This window comes from Haliotis rufescens, unplaced genomic scaffold (genome assembly GCF_023055435.1).
Source record: "Haliotis rufescens isolate VD_foot unplaced genomic scaffold, xgHalRufe1.0.p SCAF_15, whole genome shotgun sequence".
Classification (NCBI taxonomy): domain Eukaryota; kingdom Metazoa; phylum Mollusca; class Gastropoda; order Lepetellida; family Haliotidae; genus Haliotis; species Haliotis rufescens.
The window spans coordinates 19805235-19828975 of NW_025963835.1; the positions used below are offsets into that span (position 1 = coordinate 19805235).

The window sequence follows — 23741 nt, forward strand, 5'->3', positions numbered from 1 at the left end:
TTTATTGTCAAACGCACAATCATAACAACATATTTACATATCCCAATACAAATTCTAGAACAATACAAAAAAAATTTGAATATAAATGTGGCGGTGTTGTACTTAGATAATACGGGAAGAATAAAATACGTATACCAGCAAAACAGTGTCTCGTAGGTTTCATAATTAGATCCACCCATATAGATTCAGAGTGACAACAAATACTATCCGAATGACTGTATGACAAGAGGGACGACTCCAAGTTTCCAATAGTCAACTTTCCATCAGCTCCAGCCTATTGCTGTACAAGCGAGCATGCTCTTACTACGATGATTTTAAAGAGCGTCATACAACTCAAATGTTGTTTGATCAGGTTTAAAACATTCAAGGCTTTAGTGAAGCTTTCAAAAAGTTTTATTGTAGACATGTGGAGGGCATTTCCAAATATGTCATAAGTGGCAAAAAATAAGTTTGATACAAATCGCTATTTTGACTGAACAATTGACTTGCCTTTGCATGTGTTTGCGCGTGTGCCACCAATGGGACAGGATACGTTCATCTTTTCGCGAACACTTGGAAGCATTGTGTGTATGCAATGCAACCTCGAGAGTGTAATGGCGTTTTGTGGGCATTGCAGTCAAAGGGAGATAACTGCAAGTTTTACAGTTTAGAGAGACAGAAATGCTTCATTAACAACGAGCCACAAGCTGGTTTCGGTCAATTGCAGTCAGACATTCATAAGGTACAAGATGACAATAAAATGTCTAATAGTATTATGGTAAATATTTATCTGCCCAGAACAAGCGTATCATGAACAGAAATTACAAAGTGACATTCATAATCTTTTTACATAGTTGCAATCCTTTGGGCATGCCAGAAACCTATGATCACGAGTTCGAATCCCGGTTCGCCCCGATTATGTTTCTAAGTTTGTTAGCATCATACCCGTGCTCGTGGGTTTCGCCAAAGTCGTAAACGTCCGGCATCACTTCGTGCTTTCCTCCCACATTAAGCTGACTTGCCGCGATGTAATTGGAATACTGTTAAAAGAGGCGTTAAACCCAACTCACTCACTCACATAATTACAATAGCATCTTAGGATTAATAACTAATTATCTTTACAGAACGCGAGGATATATGCACACTTTGACATATGTCTATCCGTATAAAATTAACTCTGTCAGTTCTTATCCAAACATGGCAACAGTAAAACATATCTCTATAAGCAAGTTATAAGTTAACCTAAACATTGTTTCCATCACCGAATAAGAGAGCATCGTCTGTTGAGTGATTCTGATATATGTCCTCGTGTTGAATCAAAGGGTTGTCATCTCGAAGCAATGGCACATCATCTTCGTCGTTGTGGTGCTGGACAATGGCACCGACGACACCACCTTCCGCCATGGGATGGTTGGCATTGGATAGTTCTTCCATTGCAATCATCACCTCTGGACATTCTTTTTCTTGACCGGGTCCACTTGAGGTTCCTTGCTCTTGGGTTAGCATAGTTTGAAGAACTACACAATTGAGGTCATCGTCGGCCTCCAGTAACTGCAGCAGAACATTTGAACCTTAAACGGGAAGAATTAAACATGTGACTACAAACCACTTTATCATTAGGCAAAAAAGGTATTATGATTCTGATCTTTTGGTTTGGCCTAATTGACGCGACGACCTGACTTTCCTTTTTCCTGTTTATAAACCCGTTTGCATGACAAAAAAACTCTTTCATAAGTAACTGTTCTACACTGACAGAAAAAGTCAATATAAAGGATACAAAACAAACCAAAAGGCCTTCCCATTTCCCCACATTCATTATGCTTTCAAATGTAGTGTTAGCGTAGTATCGTGATGTTGTCAATGGATAATGTGACAGCCATTTTATCCATTGACAATGTCACAGTGTGTTATCATTATCGGGAATCCGATTCAACTTACCTTCAGATTGACGGGTCGCACCTGTGTAATATCCTTTCCTTTCAAGTTGTTAGGATTATGGACCAAACAGTATAGTAACACGAACATCACCAAGATCAAGGCTGGTATCACTGTGACGGCGTATTGATCTACTCTTGCATCGTAGCATACTCCTCTAACGAAAGTCAAAGTTCCTGGTGGGCATTCTGTGACACAGCTACCATTGTAAATAAAGAAATTATTGCTAAGTGTACACATATATTCAGTGACACAGTAAGAACCCTTTAAGAACGTGCTTTGTGGGCACTCCGAATGACATGTATTGTATAGGGTCCCTTTAGCAGTGTATGGTGCCTTCGTTGGACAGGCTGGCATACATATTCCATTGTACAGGAAGCAGGAAAATGTGATCACACAGCCAAATCCTTTAATAAGCATCCCTATTGGACACTTTGACAAGCATTTACCATCATGTTTGTATGGAACATTCTTTGGGCACGATGGTAAACATGTACCATTGTAAATCACTCTGGGAGGACATGATCTTGGATAAACGCAATCAAGATCGTTTATCAACATTCCCAATGGACACTTTGACAAGCATTTACCATCCTGTTTGTATGGAACATTCTGTGGGCACGATGGTAAACATGTACCATTGTAAATCACTCTGGGAGGACATGACCTTGGATCAACACAATCATGATCGTTTATCAACATTTCCAATGGACACTTTGACAAGCATTTACCATCCTGTTTGTATGGAACATTCTGTGGGCACGATGGTAAACATGTACCATTGTAAATCACTCTGGGAGGACATGATCTTGGATAAACACAATCATGATCGTTTATCAACATTTCCAATGGACACTTTGACAAGCATTTACCATCCTGTTTGTATGGAACATTCTGTGGGCACGATGGTAAACATGTACCATTGTAAATCACTCTGGGAGGACATGATCTTGGATAAACACAATCATGATCGTTTATCAACATTTCCAATGGACACTTTGACAAGCATTTACCATCCTGTTTGTATGGAACATTCTGTGGGCACGATGGTAAACATGTACCATTGTAAATGACGGCATTTGATTCAGAATAACAATTCATAATGGTCACACATCGGTTACCGGGAAACAAAGAGCTGTTAGAGGGGCATTCTGAATAACAGGTGTTGTCCAGAGTATATGGAAAGGTTGATGAACATGAGTCAACGCACTCGGTTTCCTGAACAAATTTGTTTTGATATTTGCAAGACAAGGCTAATATGCAAAACCTACTTGTCAAGCTTACAGTTTTGTTTGGGCAAACTGAGTAGCAGTGACCAGCATAGATGTACGGACTTTGTAATGGACATGTTGCTACGCATGTGTTGTTGTACACCTTCTTGTTCAATTTGTTACACTGCAGTTCTTCAACGCACAGTTTCTGGCCGGGTTCACTAATTACACTGCCCTCTGGACATGTATGGTAACACAAGCTACGTAATACATATGGCGAGGCTTGTGGACACGTTGAAACACATGTTCCATTTGAAATATATCTATTGCTATCCAAACAGTCATATATGTCAACACATTGCATATCACTGACAACTGTTGTGTTTGGGCACGTGTTGGTGCAGCCTCCATGATTGACAAATGGTGCTTCTTGTGGACATATATCAACACATGTCCCATTGAATATTACCATAAAATGACCGAATGGTGATACACACTCCTGTTCGTAGATGCATGAACCATTATACAAGACTGTCCTTTCTGGGCATTGCCCATAACAGTGGCTGTCAACACGTAACGGTGCAACATCCGGGCAGTTTGCTGTGCAAGCTTTCTGATACACAAGCATGATCTTTTGCTTACATTCTTCAACAAAAATGCAGTTTTTTCCAAGAGCAACCTTTCCTATCGGACACGTTTTATAGCAGGTGCTGGTATCTTTGTATGGAGCTTCACGTGGGCAGGTCGCGACACAGGAGCTATTAAAAATTACCCATCCTAGTTTAACAGTGCAAGTTTCCTTATATAAACAGTTTGTCCCATTGCCTTTTACAGCGATACTGGAAGGACACCAACGATGACAAACACCTTTCAGAATGTATTTGTTTTCTGGAGGACATTGAACCACGCATGCACTGCCATTGACGAAACCATTGTTCTTTTTACAATCTTCCCGAAGCAAACATTCCGATCCATTGACGACTGTATTATTTGGACACATTCTGTAACAAGTCCCGTACTTCTTAAAAGCCATGAAGGAAGGGCATTTTGCCTGACAGGTTCCATTGAAGAGTACCTGGTTGTTTTTGGACATACAGTATGTTCCATTCAAACATTCGGTTCCATTTAAAATGGTATGTCTCGGACACTGGTTAACACATGTACGTGTCTCCCGCAGAAAGAATGTTCCATGAGGACAGGAATGCACACACCTTCTACCGTAAACCAGAAATCCTCTACTTATACACTCCTTCACACTTATACACCTCCAGTTGATTCCTGCTGACACTGTGTTAGGACGACACATAAAGGTGTTTGCAATTCCGGCCAGGAGACCTAAAAGGATAGCGCAAGATCCCAATGTAAGCATTGTCCTTGATCTGGCCAGGAACAAGACATACGAGTTACAAGTATGTTGTTTGCTTCATGTATGTCCTTGTCGGTCTGAAATAACAATAAAATAAAAGGTTTCATATGGGAATATGTATATATATATATATATATGTAAAAAATAATAAAGTCCACGTTAGTCCAACATCTTCTTTATATCAGTTTCAGACATAGTACTTTCACTGTCTCATTAGGGTCTCTGTTTTGCTGTTTATGTACCTTCACAAATGATGTTACATGTGCTGCATCTTGGTCTGTTACATCTTTTAACACATGATACACCCTGTACAAAAATACTTTGATGGACAAAGAATTTGCTTGAGATTTTTGGGTTGCCTGGTACTTTTTATAATTTTATAATTAAATGTATTCAGACCTTGTTTCATTGTCTCACTTTGGTGTAGAAAAATGGAGTCACTGTACAAAAAACAGCAAAATAGAGACCCTAATGTTCCTAGAGTCAGCAAACACATTAATGATTGCGGAAACGGGAAACTTAATATTTTTTTCCGTTTTATAAATTATATACCAGCAATAAACATCAGAGACTGGAAAAAGAACAAATGTTTATCCGATTAATGAAACCCAAATTGAACTCTAGAATGCATTTTGGCATTTTAATCGTAAATGTTACACTGCCACTTTACAGATACATATAGAATGCTAAACGAGCTCCCGTGTAATAACAATTTTATGAAACGAGTGAATAGTTCTGGTATAGATACCACAACTATTCACGAGTTTGATAAAATTGGTTTGACACGGGAGCGGGTTTAGTGTTTTATTTATTACTTGTCATGTATTACGTTTTTAGAATTATACTGTTGAGTATGAATAGGCTGACACCTACACGATCCACGGCATAGTCCAATTGAGTTTAACAGAATAATGCTTCAAATACGTCAAAAGTTGAAACGTATGAATTTAATATCATACAACGGCCCACCTTTAGAACTAAGGCGTCCGTTCCTCAAAATTATCGTAGCGCTAAGGTTATCGCAACTCACATACTTTAACTTAGACTAACGGCTGTCGTTGTGCTACAATATGATCGCCTTGCGGAACGGGGCCTTGCACCTAAAAGTTTACAATGACGTATTTTGTTGAATTTTTTTGCGATCCATCGGCGAAACAATGCCATGTTTCGTCAGCCTAGCAACAACGTTGCTGGGGCCATCGAGTGTGCATAAGCTCCTCTCAGTGATCTATCATCTCCACTTGCAATGTCGTTGAATAAGCTAAGGGATGTAAAGAGCTGTCAATATTTGTTCGTGAAACGTGTTCTCGGCGGGAGTACATAAGCACGCGTTTTGGTATTACACAATGTGTAATACAGCTGTATGTTTATTAAACGGGTGATCTCTTCACGGACTAGTAATAATATAGATTCTACCATGACATTGATGAATGCTTGATTCTGATTGGTTAAAAAGAGGTTATAAGCTATAACAGAGAATGCTCGACTTACCAAAAGAAATCACTGAGCTCCACACTGTCGTGTATTGCTTCGGGAAATCCAAATGTACATGAGACTCTTACGTCATTGCGTCCTTGACCTTCCTTCCCCCAGTGTTTGTGTCTATCCCGATTGTTTTTCGGGTGTCAATGACAACGAGTAGACAAGCGGAAGACTCGGGTAAGTTAAATACATTGTCTTGTGCATTTCAACAGGACATGGATACAAAGTTTCAGTTAATTTTAGTGATTTAATCTAGCAACTCAACAGTGAAGTGAACAAAAATACAAACATCCAAGATTGACCCGTGCAAGTCACATTAATGTGCTTCAACAACCAAACTAACTGATATGTTGAACATAGCTGTGATGAACTCTTACCGTTAAGTTCCCAATACAAAAAAACAAGAAAATACATTGTCCATTAACCCCAACAAATCAGTTTCGTTGTGGTTATCCGCAAACCACAGCCCAAACCGTTACTTTGTACAGCAATCTGTTGACTTCCTCACTCCAACAACGGCCCACCAGGGTAGTTACCCTACTTGTCCAGCTCTATATACACTACAGAGGGAAATACTATGGCTATTCAATTCTTTTTTTCTAAAATCACCACCGACGGTGACAAACGAGCATATATTCATATATTCACTTACAAAGCGACAAATAACACGATCGTAATGGCGGTAGCGTTTTACATTATGTTCTAATAGCACGATAAACAACTGGTAAAACATTTTGGGGACTTTTTTTTATCATGAAAACATTTCTACTGCACAAGAGTTTCCTGTTTCTAAGCAGTTTTTGCCAGTCATACTAACTATATGGCGTATGGGTGGGGGAGAGGAGGGTGGGGTTCGGGGTGGATGGGTGGAAAAACAAACCCCTCTCTGCCCATTTGTTTAAAAAAAAATATGAAGATTTACCTATGAGGAAGTGAATAATATTTTAAAAAATGGTTCTGACATAAAATCCTGAATTAATTCATTGAATGCCAAACAATCCTTCACAAAAAATATTATTCATACTCCCTGATATTTTGTTTTTTGTTTTTGTTGTTGTTTTTTGTTTGTTTTTATTTTTATTTATTTATTTTTTTGGGGGGGGGGGGGGGATAAAATCCAAGCTTTCTCTTTTGACGTTTCAAAGTAATATCCTTTGCACTTTTTGTACTTTTTGTACTTTTTCACAGATTTTCCGATAAACGAACAAAATTGCGTAGATCGATGCTCATGTTATTAATCACTGGATTGTCTGCCGTCATATAGCTATAATATTGCTGAGTGCGGCGTTAAATAACAAACAAACCAAACCAAACCAAACCAAACCTGATAAACGAAAACCTTTTGAAAGCTGTTCACAATGGTCCAGGTACCTGTCACTGTGCATAATGCCGCAAACCTTGAAAGCCCTGCCATACTAACTACTCATTATTTCATTGAAAGAACCCATAAAAAATAGCGAGTGAGCTTTTAACGTTATTCCAGTTATATCACGGCGTTACAGCTTAATGTGGGAGGAAAGCCCGAAGTGATGCAGGTCTCAGACGTTTACCAATTCGGCGAAACACACGAGCACGGGAATGGTGCTGACAAACCTAAAAATCTAATCGGGGCGAACCGGCATTCGAACCCACAATCATAGGTTTCTGGTGTGCCCAAGGCACGCAGCTCTGCACAGCGAATCGCGGCGCCACCCGTGCCCCAGCTGCTAATAACGAAACTCCCATACAGAAAACCCGACCTACAAGTATACACCCATTAGCACTTGAGTAAACTTGTTTAGTTAAGAATAGCGGGGATTCCCCGATATTGCACCACACATTGAACAACGGAGTTGTTTACTGTGGCGTCACGCTCAATAACCAATGTAATTGCTGATATCATATTCTTCAGGTATACCCATTTGAGTCACATGTTTGATTTAAAAATTAAAAAAAAACATCTGTGAGGACCAAAAAAAACAAACAAACAAAAAACACCCGAGAGTTTGCACGTGCCGCACGCAGTAGCGTTACACACGTGCTTCGGGTATCATTCCTGACTTTGACACTTTCAGGTAAAGTACATTTTGTAGTTCTACCTATCCGCAAATTCGGTCACCTGCTTCAATAATTATGGTATCTTAATAACAAATGTTCACAACGCCATGTTCATGTTCAGTTTTTCATTCTACCTCATGGTTCTATTTAAGCCCATGCGTCTATCCGTTGATACACATAATTTATTGAAACATTGTGTTATGTTTCTCCAAAACTTATCCCAATCGAATATTTAGTTCTTTCTTAGGCGTACTAAATCAATGAACGCTTCATGTCTCTTCTTCGATCTCTCAGCAATGAAAATGTGAGAAGACAATAAGACTTTGAGCTGGTACAACATCGCACAGAGTCTGAGAGAGCTGTTCGAGAGGAAGACGGCTTTCTGTACTGATGTTTCTGCCAATTGTACCACGTTAGTCAAGTTGGCATGTTACATTCGCAATGAAACAAATGTGAGGGTGTCTGTTTTCATCTGCTCACTATACGTTTCCTTTGTATGACGTAACCGATCTAATATAATATTCGAAATGAATTACAGTAAACTACGGCTTTAACGAACTCAAAGAGACCACTAATTTTAGTTCGTGATAACCGTAGTTCGTTAAAAGCATTATACAGCATTTATCCCGCGATATGCCAAGGAGAGGCACGGGCCACCGAGCCGTGGGTGCCCGTGCCTATAATAAAAACAGAAGATGAGGTTGGGTTAAATGGCCGAGGGTGTGCAGGTACTAGTGGGCTACTTAGCTGCTAATTGTGTATACCAAAATGCTACCGTTGCCATGGCCACGCGCGTGGCCGACGGCGATTGCAGCTAGCGCTGCTGGCCTGGGACTGCTACCGCTGTCCGGCCCCCACGGTAGCATATTTAAACGCTACCATTGCTTGGCAACTCCCACGCTGCCAAAAGCAGGTCCACGCTGCTGGCCTAAGTCAGACTACCGCTGCCCGGCCCCAGGTAGCCGGCCAAAGCAGATCACACTGCCCGGCCCCATTAGCAAAACCATTGTGCGGCCCCGCCGCGGACCCAACTGTCAGCTACCGCTTGACAAGACGACTTCCGCCGCCGGGCCCATATACGTGGCAATTGTTTGCCCCAACGTATGTTATTTTACGATTCCCCGGCTGAAAAGTCGGGAAAGACAAGGTTCCCACTGAGAAGCAGGTAACCCCGGAAAGGTTCCCGCTGAAAAGCAGGTAGCCTTAAGCACGAGTATTAATTTTGAAGCAAGTTAATTTGTTACTAGCAGTGTAGCCCACAAGAACCCCCTACACCTCGACATAGTTTATTGTTGAGACAGGTATTTCATATATACATATATACAGCTATTAAGAAGTCATGTTTATTTACATATATCAGAATCATTTAAAAGTATGTACATATATACAAGCGCTCTGAAAACCTATTTTACATATGTACAGGTTTATTTACATATATACAGTCCGCTCTGCTGGTACCTGTAATAGAATAAACGCTGAAAAAGAAGTGATTAGCATTCCAGGTGAAGAGGACACGTCAGGCTGAAAAGGAAAGAAAAGGGAGTGGCAAGCTGAGTGGGTGGGTGGGTGGGAAAGCGATTAGATACAGTGACACACGTGTGTACTCGGGGAAGGGTTGCTCGCGAATGCCGGACTAACAAAGGGCGGGATGATGCTTGCGCGGGATTATTCCCCGGGCACGGTGCCGAGTGGTGGCCCGGGGTGATTGGGTTACGAGGGGTGGTTGGGTTACAGACGTATTTAGCCCATGGTTTGGATACGCGCGATAAAGTCATTTAGTCGTTAGTACTAAATGTAATTATCCCGCGATATGCCAAGGAGAGGCACGGGGCACCGAGCCGTGGGTGCCCGTGCCTATAATAAAAACAGAAGATGAGGTTGGGTTAAATGGCCGAGGGTGTGCAGGTACTAGTGGGCTACTTAGCTGCTAATTGTGTATACCAAAATGCTACCGTTGCCAAGGCCACGCGCGTGGCCGACGGCGATTGCAGCTAGCGCTGCTGGCCTGGGACTGCTACCGCTGTCCGGCCCCCACGGTAGCATATTTAAACGCTACCATTGCTTGGCAACTCCCACGCTGCCAAAAGCAGGTCCACGCTGCTGGCCTAAGTCAGACTACCGCTGCCCGGCCCCAGGTAGCCGGCCAAAGCAGATCACACTGCCCGGCCCCATTAGCAAAACCATTGTGCGGCCCCCGCCGCGGACCCAACTGTCAGCTACCGCTTGACAAGACGACTTCCGCCGCCGGGCCCATATACGTGGCAATTGTTTGCCCCAACGTATGTTATTTTACGATTCCCCGGCTGAAAAGTCGGGAAAGACAAGGTTCCCACTGAGAAGCAGGTAACCCCGGAAAGGTTCCCGCTGAAAAGCAGGTAGCCTTAAGCACGAGTATTAATTTTGAAGCAAGTAAATTTGTTACTAGCAGTGTAGCCCACAAGAACCCCGCCACAAAGCACCCGAGTGCTACCCCACACCCACGGCCACGCGATGCGCGGAGATAGCATTGTTGCCCGGCTTGCCTGTGTACTGGAAGGAAACACTAACCTGTGGAGATAATATCTTTACTGGCGCAAAACGAGCGCCAGGGCATGCAATAAATTGTCCGTAAACACACACAGTCCTTTGTCGCTGAGGTGGACGCCCTCCCAGGCGTACCATGTCTTGTCTGATGCCAGGATCTGGGGATGTGGCACCATTGTACCGCCGAGCTCTTTGACTCGGTTGGCCAGTCGGCGGTTGATATTCTTCCGCATCCCCTCGATCTTTAGTGGGTCCCTGGCATCGTGCCAGTAGCGCCTGGGCAGCATTGAGGATACGATGATCCTGGTGTCAGGAAGCTGGAGTTGTATCCGAAGGGTTGATGCCACCATGTCAAGGTAGAGTTGGCTGCCCTTGACTGAGCACAGGTCGTTGGAGCCCAGGTGAATGATGAGGGCTCTGGGGCTGCGCCGTGTCGCCTTGACCTGTGCATCCAGAATGGTGTCCAGCTCCTTCCATCTCATCCCCCCTCGTGCCAGCCATAGCATCCTCGGTTGGTTCGGACTGGTGCCCTTCAGGAGCAAGTACTGCCGTGCCCTGGCCATGTAGCTGGATCCCACCATCCAAACTGTAAACAATAAGAAGTGTAGTAAGTACCATGAAAGACTATTTGAATTAGTTGTGCAACATTGAATTTGTTGGTAGGCGTATGTAAGCGTTGTAGCAATCTGATTTCCACCTGCCGTATTGTTGTATGAGGTGTTCGGGCACCCCGTTCATGGCTGCTGATGTGGCTGCCCCAATGCGGAAGGAGTGCGAAGAATAGCAGGCCGTGTTTATGTTGCTGTGTGCTAAGGCCTTTTTTAGGAGTGCCTGGAATTGGTACCTTGTAACGGGGGAATGGTCAAAGTGGACGAATGCATGTTGTGGGCCGGAGGGGCGCGCCTCCAGGTAGTGCTTGATGGCGACTACCGGACATAGCGGATTACCTGGTATAGATGACATTGTAACTGTTGTCCCCATCCTGTACTGATCGGACTTTGAGTGTGGTAAATGGATTGCAAGCTGCTGGGGGTTGCCCGAGAAGCTTAGATTCTGGATGGCGCAACCTGTTTTTGAGGGTCCAGTTTGGACCAGTTCGCTAACCCTAAAGAAACCGAAGAAGGCTGTGCAGTAGACTGCCTTGAACAGCCTGGCTTCGTATGCTGATGAGCATACGTGAGGCACATTGTTGGTTACTACCTGCAGCAGATCTGCAGTGATCGGTTTTCTGGTGTCTGGTCGGCCCGCTGATTTGTGTAAGCCGGTTACAATCTTGCCTACCAGGAAATGGTTTGTACAGTCGGTGAGCCCGTGGAATTTGTGGTGTGAAGACAGCGCTGCAATGTAAGTCTTGACTGTGTTGGGGGAGTGGTGAGTGACTGACAGATAAGCAATAAAGTTTACAACCTGATCCAGCGGGACTGGCCTCACCTCTTGTAGCTGGTGTGCGGACCGGAACTGGTGCAAGGCATTGATGCCTGTTTGGTAAGTGGCCCATGTATTAGTAGACAGAGATTGTTGTAGGAGTCTGCCGGCTTCCTGCCTCAGATCAGCCATATGTTCTGGTCCGCGGCTGGTGCTGCCTCTCGGAAGCGTTTGAGCTGAAACCTCGAGAGAGCATCGGCAATAGTGTTAGCAGTGGAACATACATACTTCGCCTTAAACATAATATTAAATCGGAGACACTGCAGGATTAGGCGACGGAGTAGGCTCATCACTCTGGGGGCCTTGGTTGACTGCTTGTTGATTATTGTTACGACGGCTTGGTTGTCGCAGTAAAAGAGGACCTTTTTGTTTGCGAGTTGCTTGCCCCAGATTTGGATGGCCAGTGTGATGGGGAACAGCTCCAGGAGCGTCAAGTCCCGTGTAGTTCCATCCGTCACCCACTGGGTTGGCCATGCGCCGTTAAACCATTTGCCCTGCATGTAGGCCCCAAAGCCGGCGCCGCCCGCTGCGTCTGAAAACAGCTGGAGGAAATCGCTGTCCACCCATAGTTGGTCCTGAAACACTGAAATGCCGTTGTAACTCGTAAGAAATGTTAACCACATTTGTAGGTCTTCCTTGACCCAGCTGGTAATCCTAATGTGGTGAAATGGTTGCTTACCTTTGCTAAGCAGGTCGATTAGCCTGCGGCTGAATGCCCTTGCCATTGGTATAGCCCTGCACATAAAGTTAAGCTTGCCTATGAGGGACTGAAGGGCCCTTTTTGTGACCTTGATGTTACCTGTTGACAGGATGTCATGGATTTCTCTTGTTGCCTCCTTGATCTTGGGCTCTGGGATTCTGATCTGCATTGCAATGGTGTCGATTTCCAGCCCTAGGAATGTCAGTTTGGTTGTGGGGCCCACCGTCTTCTCGTGCGCAATAGGAACCCCAAGCTGTTCAAGTGTATTCACGCATCCGTTGAGGTTGTCTGAGCAGTGGCTGGTGCCTGCTGTGCCCCCCGTTAGGAAGTCATCCAGGTAATGCATGATCGGACGCGTTGGAAGATGCGGTTGCATGCACCATTGCGAGAAGGTACTAAACGTTTCAAATATGGCGCAAGATATGGAGCAACCAAATGGTAAGCATTTATCGAAATAGAACTCACCTTCGAATCTGATGCCTAGCAGCTCGAAATCGGATGGGTGGACTGGTATAATTCTAAAGGCCGACTGAATGTCGAATTTTGCTAGTAGTGCTCCCTTTCCCAGTTGTTGAACCATATGGGTAGCTTCATCAAATCTGGCGTACACAACGGAGCAGGCCTCTGTGTCTATGAAGTCATTTATAGATTTACCCCTGGGATAGGATAGATGGTGAATTAGACGGAATTCCTCCGCATGCTTACCCAGGTGCTGACCATATCCTGGCTGCTTCTTGGGCACCAGGCCTATTGGGGATACTTGGAGGTTGTCTAGGGGGGTGTCCTTGAAGGGGCCCGCCATCCTGCCAAGGTCGACTTCCTTTTGTAGTTTTTGTTTCACGTAGCCTGCCGTGTCTTGGTGCGTGGCTGATCGCAAGTTTCGTGCCAGGCGACCCGTGCGGCTTCCCTGGAACTCGAGCTTAAAGCCAAAGCTAAAACCTACCCATAAATAATTTGCATCTCTGTAATTGACCCTAGCATATTGGCGTAACCAAGGTGCCATTTCATTGAGGTCCACGGGGGAAGGGGCCATTGAATTTACCTGCCTTGCCGGCTTGTTTTCTGTTAGGAAAAGGCTGATTGGGCTTGTATGGGGTCGGTTGGACCCCATTCCCTCGAAAGCAGGTCCTAGAGCTATGGGAATGTTTGCCACACTTACCGCATTTGTGAGTGTACTTACAGTTAACCCTGCTACAGCCAAATTTATTGAAATCCCAGCATACCTGACTGGCGATGTCCCCCTGTACGCGTGTCATTGCGCCCCGTCCGCCTGATTCTGGTTGTCGTACCGGCTGTGTTACCATGGACTTCAACCACAACTCCCCGTCGCTGTTGTCCCAGCGTCGTGAGGGGTCCCTTGACATTCTGTGTCGGAATTGTTGGTCGTAGGTTGACCAGGCATCCCCCCCGAATCGAAGTGCCGCCGTCCTTATGGTTTCCATGTAGGACAGCAACCCCTGGGTTGTGCGGACCTCGGAGTGCCTACTAACATATATAAACATGAAAATGTGGAAAGCTGAAGTCCAGCTTGCCAGGGACAGACGCTTTGGTTGCTGCTTAATTGGTTTAAAAATTACCTTACCTGAGGAGTCGTACGCCATGGTAATCGTACCGTCCTCGTGACCTCCCTCGTTGTTTGGTAGTATTGTGCCGAGGTCGACATACTCGCCACGCCAGATTTTTTCCCTCACCTGTTGTTTGACGTGCGCGTCTATTCCGTCCGCACGGAAAGAAAGGGAATCCCCGTATCCTGCGGTGTGATTGGCTGGCCAAGCCGCGTCACCGTCGGCCTCGTTGAGAGCATCGGGGATTCTCCCTATGTTGGGCGAAATGGCGGGAGAACTAAAACCACGCCTTTCCTGTTGGTTTGCGCTAACCGGGCCAGGCGCTGAATGTTCCAGCAACTGGAGTATTTTTTCCAGTTGCTCGTTTACCTGGGTAGCCGAGTTGGCAGCCTGCGCGGCATTTACAAGCTGCGCCGATTGCACGTTAATTCTGTTGCCACCTTCGATAGTGCCGTAATTGGCAGACTCACCATCAGCTGTTGCCTCCTGTACAATGTGTACTCCAGGGGTTTGTCTTCTGGTTGTCCTGGGCTGCTTGGCTCCCCTCACAAGCTTGTGGTTGACGGTTGCTCTTCTCTTGGGAGGCATCACGAAAGGTCGAGGTGGTGAGTTGGTATTCCACAAGCGTAAATTGTCCCGAGGGTGAAGTTCGGGAGTAGAACGGAATAAATGCGATACGGCGAGTGCTGAAAATAGATGGTATTTAAAGCGATTAGATACAGTGACACACGTGTGTACTCGGGGGAGGGTTGCTCGCGAATGCCGGACTAACAAAGGGCGGGATGATGCTTGCGCGGGATTATTCCCCGGGCACGGTGCCGAGTGGTGGCCCGGGGTGATTGGGTTACGAGGGGTGGTTGGGTTACAGACGAAATTAGCCCATGGTTTGGATACGCGCGATAAAGTCATTTAGTCGTTAGTACTAAATGTAAGTATGTAATTCATGGCCGGGACTGAAAAATAAGTTCGTTATATCGGTCAGTTCGTTATAAGCGTGTTCGTTATAAACGTAGTTTACTGTAACCTGACCTAAGGCTGTGTTGTATTATTATATGCAGGTGTAATTTATCTCTTTGTGTAAAAAAGTTTGTTGAAAAACATTTATTAACTCTTGCAGATGTCGGAGAAATAAACAATGGCTACCTCGACTGATCTCCACACTCTTATCCAGTTGGAAGAAGATGAGGAATATGACTTTGAGCTGGCACAACGCCGCATGGAGGCTGAGAGAGCTGCTAGGGAGGAAGAAGCATTCAAAAAGAACACCCTGAATCTGGATATCCCCCCACTTCCAAGTGGAAAAACACACCATCTTTTCATTTCTCATAGTAATGATCCTCCGGATGAATTGGCATGGGCAGAGCAACTGGTCAACACCATGGAGCGAGACTATGGCTTGAAATGCCTTTGGCCAAAACGAGACTTTACCCCCGGCCATGATGTTGGATCCTTGATACAGAGTGGAATCCTGTCTTCTGTGAAGGTTGTCTTCATTCTGTCTCCTGCTTCCATGGAAAGCCGATGGTGCGAATATGAACGGAATTTTGCGTTTGGCATTTCTGTTGAGAGTAAAGAAAATCAGATAATTCCTGTAATGTTTAGCCAGTGCGACTTTCCTGGCATTCTGAAGACCCTGAATTATATTGATGTGCCTGCCGGAGAGGAATATGCCTTCAAAATTCGTCGATGCTTTGACGAAGACACACGTACGTAGTATTTGCTTGCTTAATTATACCTTCAATGTTTTTAAATTATGGATAGATAAGATGGCTTAAACGCCTGTTTAAAGAGTATTTAAGTTATAATCGGAATCGCAACTGAATGTCAAGGAAAGATACGCATGTATAATGTCGACGTTTATCAGGTCTGTGTAATCTACGCTCATGGGTATGGTGCGGACAAACCAAGGGATTAGAATACGAAGTAAGCAGACCTTGGCACATCCAGGGGACATAACTCTGCTAATAAATTGTGATGCCTCAGATGAGTATGCCATCTGTGCCAAAATTCCTCTATGGCATATTTTAGTGTACCCCCGGAAATGATCTTGGCGAATTGATACAGGGTGGAATCCTGTGTTCCATGAAGGTCGTCTTCGTCAGAGGCAGTAAGGAGCGGATGGTGTAGATATGAACTCAGTCTCGCTTTTGGAATTTCTGTGGACAGTACAGAGAATCACATTATACCTTTCATGTTGAAAATGTGTGAGTTACCTGGAATACTGACGACCATGAATTATGTTGATGTCACAGCAGGGGAAGACTATGCATTCAGAATTCGACGCTCTTTTGACGAAGACACGTGTAAGTTTAAGATTAGAAACCCAAACAGGCCAAAATATCGACATGGTATTATATACTTCTGAACATCTTATAAGGTAACTGAAAACTTGAAGCATTTTAGGGCCAATGACTTCCAAATACTATTCGTCGGGCCTGTCATGGAATAGGCGGTCAAAGGCTCTATCCAATATACATCGGGGGCGGTCTTGACTGTTTCAAAGACTATTCAAATTCAGATTCAGTTGTTTTTTTATGAACTTAATGACATTGCTGACCAAAATATTCCTAATATCTCTGCAGATCTTATTACTAAACCATGCTTTAACAATGAACGCAAACAGGCATCAAACTTCAGGGAGAAAGCAGATATATTTTTCCGCAAACTGCTAACAATTCATAATAATTTAGATGAACTGAACATTACGACGTGCTTTCAAACAAAATAGGCATCAATGTTGGAAGAAATATGTCTCCAAAACAAGTACCCGAACACCATTGTGTGGAACATGATACAAAATTAAAAGGGAACGGTTCAAAATCTTCTGTTCACAATCTTAATAAAAGCGTCAATAACATTTCCATCATAATACATCTTTACTCCAAGAAAAGTTCATGAATAACTTTTAAATAGCTATGATACCAGGTGTTCGGGAAAAGGTGAGCATATTCTGTCCCACCAGGGGCACCCGTCACAAACATATGTAAGTGTACGTCAATAGTTCGCCTAAAAAAAACCCACGGCAACATATGGTACAAGCAAAAAAAAGGGAATTGCATAATCTTTTTCACTGATGCGTCAAATGTTTAAATGTCCTCCACATGTCTACCATAAAATTGTTTGAAAGCTTTACTGAGGCCATGAATGTTGTATCCCTGATTAAACAACTTTTGAGCAAGGGTCATATTTCAAAAGTTGTGAAATATAGACACCAAAAGCTGGAGCTGCTGGAATATTGCACGGCATAAAGAGAAAGTATTATTCCTTATAATACGCTGGTAGATTTAGATAATATGGGCAAGGTAACACGTGGGCTTCAAATTTTAGAAACCTTTGGTTTTCTTACTGCTTTATATGGTTAAGTCAAATAGTTGTTGACGTTAACCTCGTTTTGAAACAATTTCGTGACCAATCTTTTAATATGTTTCATATGTCTCTAGAATTGCATTCCATTCTAGAAAACCGTTCACGTAATGACATTAATAAAAGTTATAATACCCTAGTCAACCAGAAACATTCTTGTCTATATTTACATAACATATTTAGACGTCCCATTTATTCAATTTAGGCAACGTAGATCAGTATGGCGCGAGTTCGTATTGTTCAGTGGCCCTTCCAAGGACAATATGCAGTTTGACAGTCTGTGTGATCGCGCCCCAAATCATTACAGACCCCGTAATGCATTACACCCGAAATAGGTCATATAACCTTACGTTAACGTACGCATGACGTTCGTTAGGACGCCTTCAGACACATCCACGGCTATCCAGAACGTCCAGAGTGAATCGGAATTCATTCGGAAACATTGCATGAGACCATAGGCGATTCCCCTGGTTTCTACGCCCTGAACACCATTGTCGTCTGGCTAGAATGTGTCGATTTGTTAATGGTGGTAACACATCGATCATTCAGAATAGCCACATGCATACGATTGGTCATTGACTTGAACAACGGTGGCCTGACGTAATTGAACACTGATTTGTTTGGAGCTATATCTCATTAAGCCTGGTTTCTGATTGATCGATCCTGGACGTGTGATTTTGAGATGGAATGCCTTGCGCGGGCCGATGATTAAGAATGTGTGTCTGTAGAAACCTACCTCTCGCTGGCTACCTCTTGCTGATGTCTACCAGTTTGAAACATGCCAAAAGCCCTTAGGCATTACGAGTCTGCTCACAAATATTGCATTTAAGCAAGAGTAGAGAGCTTTCCATGTTTAACGTGGATAATGCATATAATTAAAAATACTAATAGGCATATATACACGTAGGCTCAATGCAACGAGAAACACGCCCATCACATCATCTGTAAAAAAGATCCAGGTGCATTTAGGTACAGTCTGATAGGGAGAAGTTTCCTGGTATCGGTAGGTATTGAATTCATTCTATATTGATAGCAAGGTACCTCTTTTGCCAGACCTGCTCAGATCTCCTCAAGGTCAGTTATACCCTCTGGTGGAGAAGTAAACTTCGAAGGGAGATTATCAACATCCGGGGGCTTTTCAGAATGATCAAGCAGCACTACACTTCAGGCACCCACACACAGAACAAGGTTTAACCTCAGTTTTGTCAAACTGTATGGTCATAGAGGCTGAAGTTGATACAACCTTGCAGCTGATTCCACATTGTGGGAATCAACAAGAAAGGCTATGCTTTAAGGTGTCTCCAGAGAAGAGAAACATGACAGACAGAGACACTTTGAACATATTGGCTACCTCTCAAGTCCTACCAGTTCGAAGCATGCCAATAGCCCTTAGGAGTTCATCACGTTGTAGACGACCCATTCCCAGTCTGATCACAAATATTGCTTTAAAAAGCAAGAGTAAAGTGATTACTTGTTACTGTGGGTAATGAAAATCAACAATACCCATAATTCAGAGCGATTTGACGACATTTCACTGAAGTGTCAAACATCCAAGAATGAACCCGACCTACGTGCACGGCGAGCTGCATGGTTCATGTCACATGTTTCGGGTGTGTTAGGGTGCTAGGTTTTGGTTCCGACACCATTCTAGCAGTCATTTTTCAAAGTTGATCTGTCTGCTGACGACTGATCATGACATAATACTTTACGATCCCCTAGTTTTTTGAGAATATATATACCACATCATGTCAGCTTGTTGTGTGAGTCCACACGAATGAGATGAATGTCACTGTACCTGGAAAGATGCTAGTAAATCAAGGTTGGTTGCTTGTTGTTTAACACTGCACTCAGCAATATTCCAGCTATATGACGGCGGTCTGTAAATAATCGAGTCTGGACCAGACAATCCAGTGATTAATATCATGAGCATCGATCCGCGCAATTGGGATCGATGACATGCATTAATAAGTCAGCGAGCCTGATCATCCGATCCCGTTAGTCGCCTCTTATGGCAAGCATGGGTTGCTGAAGACCTATTCTATACTCCGGATCTTCACGGGTCAGTAAATCAAGGAGGATAATCAGGGATTGACCCATGACAATAGGGACGCAACTCTGCACAATGAATTGCTGCGCCTTTATGAGTGGGTCAGTTGTGCTCCACAATTGGATGGAACAGGAGGTATATGTTTACCTTTTGATTGACAAGCTGTAGATGTTCACATAGTAATGAGAAGGTGAACGAGACCACCAAGATAGGCTCATGTGCCCAGTGCAACATGACACACTTTCAATACATCAGCTATAAACAGGATCCAGGGTGCCGTTGCACAAAACAACCTTAGCCCTAAGACTGTCGTAAGTCTATGTTAATGCATTGGAGTTACGACCCCCTTAGCGCTAATATCGCTTTGTACAACTACGCCCTGATGCATGATGTACAGAAGTTACTTGCTATTAGAAGGTATTGTATCCATTCCATGTTGATAGCAATGGGCCAGTTAAGGTCAGTTATACCCTCTTGTGGAGAAGTCAACTTTGAACGGAGCTTATTAACCGAATTTTCAGAATGATCAACAGGACTACACTCGAAAGCCTGGAGAAACATAACTCGGACATAATTTCAATGCTCTTGGGAAAAGCGTGTTTGATGCTGTGGTGAGCAGGGAATTCACTTCAAGAACATGCATTCAGGCATCCATACAAGTTTTTCTCTGTACAAACTTTGCAGCTTACTCCTATCAGTGGTCATCGATGCTTCAAGATGTCTCCAAGGTGGATATCTTGAAACAAGCCAAATGGCCAAAATTTTCTACATTTGACAAATGCATTCTGCTCTGACTCTGATACTATTCTTAAACATGATCAAAAAGAAGTGTACGGCTGTTTCATTGGTGAACTGTACATAGAATCAGCCATTTTGGAGGAATGGCGAGTAACTAATTACTGACAACTGACAGTGCCATTTTGCACTGTTACTACATCCATATGTTTTAAGTTGTACAAACTGTACGAGTTTGAAGATATTCTAGGGGAGCATATATGAAGATGTAAGATGTATATTCATGTCACATTTTGCATTGATATAGTGTTTGTTGTTGTGAACATCTACGTTAAGATGAACACCTCTTCATCGTTCCAAAACAAAACTTTATCAGCATCTTTCATTGCATATTTTTCGGGTATTCAGTATTGGGCCCTTGACGGGCCGCCGTCGCTGTAGTTGCTGTCCCAATAGTCAAATCATGTTAATATTTTCAGGTGATATGAAGTACCTCGTACCTGAAATCAAACATCGGGAAAAGAATATAGGTATTTACAAATTTGGTCATAAAATGAAACATGTTCTTGCAGGAGCAAACATTGAAATAACTCGATCCATTCGTCTTGTACTTTAAGCATAGGTTTTCATCATATAGTTGAAATAAGCAAATGATGATCACTTAATCATGGAACGTGTTGTCTTTGACATGCAAACTGTTGGGGTTGTATTATACATCCTTCGTAGTTTCAGTACGTTTCAGAGTGTCGCGTCAAATACTCAAACGATAATATTGTGTGTCTGAATTTTCAATGCATACCTGTTTTAACAGTATTGATGCCAACAACTTTCCTCACCTGGTCATATTTCAGTTGACAATTCAAGACTCTAAACTAAAGTACCTCGGTGCACCTTCAGTTTTAAATTTTAAATTAAAAGTCAATTAAATTAAATTTTAAGATATGATCGAACTTCTATCTGCTCAGGTTTAGCATTTGTGAAAGATAATTCATTAGCTTTATAATATTTTATTTGAAAAAATATCTGTTTTGAGGACCACTGAATGGACAAAGTGTTCAGATATTTGGAGGAAAACGTGTGAAATCCTGGAGAGGGCCAGCATGGTGGTTTTCAAGTCTTGACCAGCACCAGCGTTACCAGCTACGCCAGCTTGGAAGCAAGGTAATGATGCAGTCATTACAGCCGGTTATGTATCTATGTATTGTAACCTATCCGAGGGCTGAGTGTGGCCTTAAGCAATAGCACGAACTGGTTTTCATGACACGCACTGAACTAGGCAATCATTCGCCAACACCTGTTGTCATTGAATTTCAGTGAACCATTCATATACTTTTCACCACATTTTTTGTGTCTTTTACTCCTACTGTAATCTGTTTCGTTGAATAATCGAGACTGGATATTCTCTGGCTTTGGCCAATTATTTTTTTTGTCAACAGTGAATCACAATATATATCTGACATTTTTTTACGTCTGTTCTTCATTATTACAATGCAGTTCCCTCGGGCAGAAACTTAGGATATGATCGGGAACTTTACTATCAATGGAGCATTAACTTATGATTCCATGACTGCTATTTGGATTTACACGATCATTCTGCGTGCATCAGTCATCGTTAAATCTTCATCACTTCGAGGTTCACTCATGTAATATATTGTACATGATGTATGTATTTCGATTAATCCCGACACATACCAGACTGATATGACAATCACCCGGAAACCACTGCAACAACTTTCTTAGCGAAAGACAAATGTCAAAGCACATTCCAAATTACAGAAAAGGTCACCTATGGCGTTTCTGTCTGAAGAGTGATACATAAACCTTCTATTTCAGTTTGCTGAAAAAACTTATTATGAAGCAAGTTATGTGATCAACAACTCATTTCGGATGAAATACTTTTCCCTCTTCAATTCCTGCGGCCGCTGCTGCAGTTGGTACTGCATCAGTTTCGTCTTGTGGTTTCTTGTGGTAGCATTCATTGTGGGTTTAATACATTCGACACGGAGCCGTCTGTATGATGCCACATTTATGTGGTTTGGAATTGTCCCAGGGCTGCTAACTGCGCAAATAATCGCAAGTTGCATCATGATGAAAATGGTGAGTGTGCATTGTAACAAGGACAAGTCGTTTTTAGTCAAGGATGTTGTGCAATTGCTTAATATTTTTTCTGATGTATCAGCATAATGAATGGAAGAGGTGCTGTAAATACCAGCGACAAATCTTTTTCTATATTCATAAGAAGTCTATGCCAAAACAGTCGATTGTACAGTTCCGACTATATCATGAGCGTGTGTTAATGAATCACTATCAAATAGTGACGATACCCCACCGGTGGCACCCGTCACAAACACATGCAAATGCAAGTCAATTGTTCACCTAAAAAACACGGGAACATACAGTACAAGTGAAAATAGGGAATTGCTTCGGACATAATTTTAAAGCTTCAAATTTGGAAATGTCCTCCCCATGGCTACAATATAACTTTCTGAAAGCTTAACTGAGGCCTTGGATGTTATAACCTTAATCAAACAACTGATCCATTCACATAATCTTCGCAGCTATTTTGATTCTTATACCAAATGGAATATGTTTAAATACTCACAAGTTCATATGCCTGGTTACAGGCTGAAAGACGAGTACAGAAGTGGGTACGCAACTACAGCCTTCGACATGTCTTGGAAACGAACATCTTCATACATGTCGACTTCACTAAACCCTCTGTATCCTTTGTAAACAGATTCTCCTTATCATATGATTTATTGGGTACTAGTGTTGGTTGCAGTTAGTTGAATTACCCAGTTATATGTAACATGGCGAGCATAATGAGCTTTATTACCCACGTGGTGAAGATACTAAATCCGTACGTCACACGTATGTCGTACATAAATAAACAAGGTTGAGCTCGTTTTATTCGTTCTGATTGGATACCCGTGACCTCTGTCAAACTGGAACTACTTTTGAATTCATTAAAAAAAGACGAGGAGTTATTCACTTTTACAAAACAGTTACAACTACGGGGCAGAAATGAAGGAATCTCATGAAAGCGAGAGACATTTACAAATTAAATACTGTATAAAATAAAACAAGATAGTCACATGCATCAAATTCGCTTAGCATTCTACATTTAGCTATGTATAGAGCTACTATATACATTATAATCGAGCTATATCAATTTGCAATGTAAGACTAGGCCTACCGATCGATAGATGAGTGTGACGCACCCGACCGCTTTCGCAACTTTCAGTTTGATTTAACTTGAAAGGTTAAGCGTGGTGAAATGAAGTCAGTTTAAACTATGTGGACAGATATCTAGACTTACGTGGATGCTCCCGTTGTACCATCAGTCTCCCCATGCCAAGCGTAGTTTGTGGCA

At 42.9% G+C, this 23741-nt stretch overlaps 3 protein-coding genes across 9 annotated transcripts in view; 1 reads left to right on the forward strand and 2 right to left on the reverse strand.

Annotated features, from left to right (window-relative positions):
* LOC124135147 (proprotein convertase subtilisin/kexin type 5-like) lies at positions 1-6486 on the reverse strand. 4 transcript variants are annotated; one of them, XM_048396266.1, is made up of 3 exons: positions 6351-6486; positions 1918-4568; positions 1-1530 (listed from the first exon to the last, which is right to left on the reverse strand). In XM_048396266.1, the coding sequence occupies exons 2-3, from the start codon at positions 4492-4494 to the stop codon at positions 1222-1224; spliced, it is 2886 nt and encodes a 961-aa protein (XP_048252223.1). In that variant the 5' UTR covers positions 4495-4568; positions 6351-6486; the 3' UTR covers positions 1-1221. The 4 variants fall into 4 exon arrangements, with proteins under 4 accessions (XP_048252223.1, XP_046356318.2, XP_048252222.1 ...); XM_046500362.2 differs by lacking the exon at positions 6351-6486 and adding an exon at positions 5983-6060 and having other exon boundaries at positions 1939-4568; XM_048396265.1 differs by lacking the exon at positions 6351-6486 and adding an exon at positions 5983-6060.
* Positions 6070-23741, forward strand: part of LOC124135148 — a 24892-nt gene continuing 7220 nt past the window's right edge. The window contains exons 1-6 of one of the 2 annotated variants that reach the window (XM_046500364.2): positions 6070-6150; positions 15341-15929; positions 20848-20898; positions 21402-21529; positions 22202-22465; positions 22993-23088. In XM_046500364.2, coding sequence (XP_046356320.2) covers positions 15359-15929; positions 20848-20898; positions 21402-21529; positions 22202-22465; positions 22993-23088 — 1110 coding nt within the window. In that variant the 5' untranslated portion in view covers positions 6070-6150; positions 15341-15358. The remainder of the gene's footprint in view (positions 6151-15340; positions 15930-20847; positions 20899-21401; positions 21530-22201; positions 22466-22992; positions 23089-23741) is intronic. The other variant, XM_046500365.2, reaches the window with a different exon arrangement.
* Positions 10430-14792, reverse strand: LOC125380065. 3 transcript variants are annotated; one of them, XR_007221046.1, is made up of 3 exons: positions 14241-14321; positions 11965-14143; positions 10430-11119 (listed from the first exon to the last, which is right to left on the reverse strand). XR_007221046.1 is itself a non-coding variant. In XM_048396269.1 (3 exons), exons 2-3 carry the CDS (start codon positions 13767-13769, stop codon positions 10575-10577), a joined length of 1788 nt encoding a protein of 595 aa, XP_048252226.1. In that variant the 5' UTR covers positions 13770-14143; positions 14694-14792; the 3' UTR covers positions 10430-10574. The 3 variants fall into 3 exon arrangements, 2 of the variants coding, with proteins under 2 accessions (XP_048252226.1, XP_048252225.1); XM_048396269.1 differs by lacking the exon at positions 14241-14321 and adding an exon at positions 14694-14792 and having other exon boundaries at positions 10430-11114; positions 12522-14143; XM_048396268.1 differs by having other exon boundaries at positions 10430-11114; positions 12522-14143.